The sequence below is a fragment of the Wolffia australiana genome, chromosome 4, assembly GCF_029677425.1.
Source record: "Wolffia australiana isolate 7733 chromosome 4, ASM2967742v1".
NCBI lineage: Eukaryota > Viridiplantae > Streptophyta > Magnoliopsida > Alismatales > Araceae > Wolffia > Wolffia australiana.
Window position 1 is genome coordinate 1,879,528 of NC_135838.1, and position 5,623 is coordinate 1,885,150.

The following is a 5,623-nucleotide window of genomic DNA, read 5'->3' on the forward strand; positions in this document are numbered from 1 at the left end:
TCCGTCATTCTTCATCCAGATGACGATCAAGACTGTAACAATGATTGGACGGAAAGGATGACTGAAAATGACCATCATCCATCATTCTTCATCCCCATTCATTCCCTCCTATCATCCGTCATCCTTCATCTGTAAAAATGGCGAGAAGGAACACAAAATTTAACTACCATGCATTTTCGTCCCGTCATACGTCATCCATCTGCATGACAGTCACGACTGTAAAAATGATGGGAGAGAAACGAATGACTGAACTCCTGCCCATTCCGTCCTGTCATACGTCACCTATCGGCATGACGGTTATGACTGTAAAAATGATGGGAGAGAAACGAATGACTGAACTCCTGCCCATTCCGTCCCGTCATACGTCACCCATCTGCATGACGGTTATGACTGTAAAAATGATGGGAGGGAAACGTATGACTGAACTCCCCGCCCATTCCGTCCCGTCACCCGTCATCCATCTGCATGACGGTTATGACTGTAAAAATGATGGGAGGGAAACGGACGACTGAACTCCCGGCCCATTCCGTCCCATCACCCGTCATCCATTTGATGACGATCAAGAGTATAAAAATGATGGGAGGGAAACAGGCAACTGAACTCCCGGTCTATTCTGTCTTGTCATCCGTCATCCATTCAATGACGGTCAAGACTGTAAAAATGATGGGAGAGAAACAAACGACTGAACTCTAGGCCCATTCCGTCAGGTCATCCGTCATCCATTCAATGACGGTAGAGAAACAAACGACTGAACTCTAGGCACATTCCGTCACGTCATCCGTCATCCTTCGATGACGGTCAAGACTGTAAAAATGATGAGAGAGAAACAAAAGACTGACCACCTCTCGGTCCATTCCGTCCCCTTATCCGTCATCCATCCAAACTAACTCCAAAGACGAAGCCGGCATAAATTACCCTCAACCGGATTAACATTAGAAAAAAATAACAAAACATAACATAAAAATAAGGAAAATATGAATTACTCACGGATGACGCGTCACCAGGACGTCGCCGAAAGGACCCGTGGCCGAGCCAAGCCCACCACCTGTCTACCCACGTTTCTCCGCATGAACCATCTCCGAGGCCTATAAATACGCGCATATCCGAAGATCATGCAAAGTAGAAACTTACCATAATGGGGTTTACACTGTTGGCGTGGCTAACCGTCATCGCGTTCGTCCGGGGGGCGTCATCCAAGCCCTTCTTCTTCTCGGGGGATAGCTTCGCCTACACGGCTAAGTCCCCCGAGGGCAGCTTCAGAGTGCTGGACCGGTTCTCTACCCGGCCGGAGCTCCGCGCCGGTCCGGCCGGCCGGTTCAGGTTGGGTCTGCTCGCGGTGCGGTCGCGGGCGGTCGCCCTGCCCAGCCACTGGGACGCCGACGAGCTCCTCTACGTCATCCAAGGTTAGCCGGTTAGCCGGTTAAGTTCTTTGAAGTAGGTCTTGTTGACGTGGAGTGGCTGACGTCAGCTGGGATCGCTAGGGAGGGGAGCGGTCGGGATGGTGCCACGTGGCGGGATGGGAGGGGAGACACGTGGGATTGCGGCGGGGGATGTGATGTGGGTCCCGGCTGGCACGGTGGCGTACCTGGTCAACGTGGACGCGCGGGAGGAGCTCCACGTGGCGGTTCTCTTGAAGCCCGTCTCCAGCGTTGACGGAGAATACAGGGTGAGATGAGAGATTAGGCTGGTGATGTAGAGAGAGAGATAGGAGATTAGGCTGATGATCTAGAGAGAGATATGGGTACTGGATGAGATGGAGATTGAGATCGATGCAAGTAAAAAGGTAGAATAGAGGGTGAGACGAGAGAGAGTGAGAAAGGAAAGTAGGCAGGTGATCTAGAGAGAGATATGGGTACTACATGAGATAGAGATAGAGATTGACGTAAGTATAAAGGTAGAATTAGAGGGTGAGACGAGATATATATATATATATATATATATATAGGAGATTAGGCAGGTGATCTAGAGAGAGACATGGGTACAGGATGAGATAGAGATAGAGATAGACGCAAGTATAAAGGTAGAATTAGAGGGTGAGACGAGAGACAGAGAGAGAGACAGGAGATTTGGCTGGTGATCTAGAGAGAGATATTGGTACCGAATGAGATAGAAATGGCTGTAAATATAAAAGTAGAATAGAGGCGGAGATAGAGTGACAAAAAATAGAAAGTGATAGAGATAGAGGAAGATATGAATACAGAGAACCTTAGCGTTGGGTATAAACGGTGGACGAAGATAGATGTTAAATTTACAGGGATAGAGAGAGAAACTGAGATGGGGATATCGGATACTGAGATAAAGAGAATGTTACACATAAAGAAATGGATAAAGATATAGAGATGTGGAGATGATCATACTTGTACAGACAAAGACCTAGATTATCATCGAGCTAGAGATAGAAATACCGGTGAAATTAAAAAAGAAAGTGTAATATTGATTAATGACCTTTTGTTCGTAGGAGTTCTTCGGCGCTGGAGGCGTGGAACCAGAATCCTTCCTGCGAGCCTTCAGCGAGAAAACATTAGAAGCCGCATTCAACGTCAATTTCGCTCTCTTTATTTACTGTTTTTTCAGTGAACTTACTAAATAATAATAATAATAATACCATATGCAGAGCCGGAAAGAAGAACTAGAGAGGATTCTTGGGAAGCAGAAGAAGGGAGTTTTCGTTGAAGCTACGGAAGAACAGATTACGTCAATAACTTACCAAAGTGAGGAGAGACGGCGTTCCTTTCCACTTCTCTCGCAGAAGCCTTCCTTCTCCAACGCGCACGGTCAGTTGTATGAGGTCTCCGCTGAAGGGTACTCCCATCTACGGGAACTAGACGCCGACGTCTCTCTGGCCAACATCACCGCTGTAAGACCCCACTCGATCTTCATTTTAATTTTATTTATTTACTTTGTAAATCATATAATGTGAACAGGATGAGATAGAGATAGATGTAAGTATAAAGGTAGAATAGAGAGAGATTAGGCTTGTGAGCTAGAGAGTAATATGGGAACAGGATGGGATGGAGATAGATCCAAGTATAAAGGTTGAATAGAGGAAGAGAGAGAGGAGAGAGAGAGATTAGGGTAGTGACCTAGAGAGAGATATGGGTACAGGATGGGATGGAGATAGGCGTAAATTTAAAGGTAGAGTGTGTGTGTGTGTGTGTGTGTGTGTGTGTGAGAGAGAGGGAGAGAGAGAGAGAGAGAGAGAGAGAGAGAGAGAGAGAGAGAGAGGAAATATGGGTAAAGGATGTGATGGAGATAGATCAAAGTATAAAGGTAGAATAGAGTGTGAGGGAAGAGAGAGAGAGGAGAATACGCTGGTGATTTAGAGAGAGATATGGGTACAGATAAATGTAAATATAAAGGCAGGATAGAGGGTGAGAGAAGAGAAAGAGAGTGATAGGAGATTAGACTGGTTATCTAGAAAGAGATGTGAATATCAGATGGCCATATCAGGATATATCTGATTAGGCTTTGACAGTCCGGTCCGGTCCGGTTTTCTGTCATGGACCTAAACTGTACATTAAGTTCGGTCCGGTACGTGGGATGGCGGAGGAGCCGGGGGGTGGCAGAGGCGTTGTGCGCGTGAAGCAGCGGCGATGAGCGCTTGAGGCAGGTGACGGAAAGGTCGACGCGGAGGGTGATGGGTAGTGTGTGGCACAGGGTCTGGTCCGGTTCAGTTTTTTGGCATGGACCTAAACCTTACCTGATGTTCGGTCCACCTCCGTTCCGGTCTTGTTCGGTCCTAGCTCGGTCTGGTCCGACTGGTCCCCGGTCCAAAATGTCAAGGCCTATATCCGATATCAGAAATGGGAAATTCCCAATATCTGTCCTTACCATTATTCGGGCTGATATCAGCATCTTTCTTCATCTTAGGAGTTGCATGGCAATATCAGTTTCTGCGGTACCAATATCCAATACCATTATTCCTCGATGATGATTTACGGTACTGGCATCCCCTACACCCTGACCCTTACTATGTCGGTTGCTACATAACTGATATTGTTATCGGACCCAATATCAGCATCGGTCTTCGTCCCTAAATTTTTATGACAACACCTCTGGGGTTGGATGACAATATGGGTTGCTGCAGTACCAATATCCGATACTGATATCATCATCTTTTCTCGTCTTAATGGATGGATGATGATGTCGGGTACCAACATCCCCCACACCTGAAAAGTAGTATATCAGTTGCTACAGTAATGATATTGTTATCCATCCCCATATTGGCATCCCTATATATCTCAGGATTTGGATGACAACACCTCAGAGGTTGGATTACGATATCTGTTACTGCAGTACCAATATCTAATACAGACATTCACATCTTTTCTTGTCAAAATGGACGGATGATGGTATCCATTACAGGCATCTCTCGTATCCTGACCCTTACTTTGCTACTTTACTGATACGGTTATCTATCACTGCTGTATCTATCACTACTTAGGATTTGGTTAACATATCAGGGGTTGGATGACGATACATATAAATTGTCATGTCCTGACCTCGACAACACCATTTCATCTGGTATCTGAAATTTCCTCCATTTGATTTGGAAGGGGGAACACTAGACTTATGGGAGAGGATGATGACATCCAATTCACATGATAGATGATAATAAAACTTGCTGACGTTGACGTCGACACACAATTCAGTAGAAATGACGGTTGGTTGACGTCAACAGTCGAAGGACGTCACATAGTTTAATAAATACACCATTACACTGTAAATAAAAATTCAGAAAAGATATGTTTTGACGATGACAATATTTTATCTAGATTTGGTATTTTATTTATAAGAAATAAACTTGGTCGCGTACCTGACAGGGAGGGATGGTGGCGCCATCGTACAACACGAGGGCGACGAAGATAGCGTTTGTGGTGGGTGGAGAGGGGTACGTGGAGATGGCCTGGCCATGCCACGAAAGCGGGGATTACAAGAGGGTGGCGGCAAAGGTGTCCACCGGTGACGTCTTCGTCATCCCTGCTGGCCAGCCAGTGGTGACGGTGGCCGGCACGACGGAAGGCCTTCAAATCCTCTGCTTTGGCCTCCAGGCCGGGAACAACCGCCGCATTTATATAACTGGTGAGGAGATTATTTGCTTTTTCTTTGAGGCGGGATGTTACCTGAGCTGTTGTTCCAGGGGGAAATGGAGCGTTGAAGAAGTTGGAGGATGAGGCCAAGGAGCTTTCCTTTGGAGTGCCGTTGAGGGAGATCGATGATGTTTTGAACGCCCAGAAGCAGTCTGTCTTCATGCAAGGCCCTGGCGCGTGGCAGTCAGCATAGCACCCTCAACCTGCACAGACAAACAAAAGATGGAAAATGGTGTATGTTTGTGACGGACGTAGAGAGAGGGAACTTGGAGAGAGTTTAGAATTTGGTCGTCACATCATGCTATATATAGTAAGGGAGTAGTGGTGCAGGCAGTCTATGTTTGTGATGAGATGGTTTATCCGAAGTTGATAGTGATGGGGAAAATGGCGCACATTAGATCTGTTGGACATATGTTGGATGGACTGAACTGGACTAAATGGACCTCTCTTCAGTCATCCCACTTTAAGTCGTCATCGTCACACTTCTGCCATCAGTCCCGTTGTGTCATTCATCTACTATAGAAAACAGAACT

At 46.3% G+C, this 5,623-nt stretch overlaps 1 protein-coding gene across 1 annotated transcript; it reads left to right on the forward strand.

Annotated features, from left to right (window-relative positions):
- The first annotated feature begins 1,463 nt into the window (after positions 1-1,463).
- PAP85 (cupin family protein) lies at positions 1,464-5,283 on the forward strand. The gene is made up of 5 exons (XM_078573721.1): positions 1,464-1,666; positions 2,459-2,539; positions 2,615-2,857; positions 4,824-5,082; positions 5,141-5,283. The coding sequence occupies exons 1-5, from the start codon at positions 1,499-1,501 to the stop codon at positions 5,281-5,283; spliced, it is 894 nt and encodes a 297-aa protein (XP_078429847.1). The 5' UTR covers positions 1,464-1,498.
- The last annotated feature ends 340 nt before the right edge of the window (positions 5,284-5,623 follow it).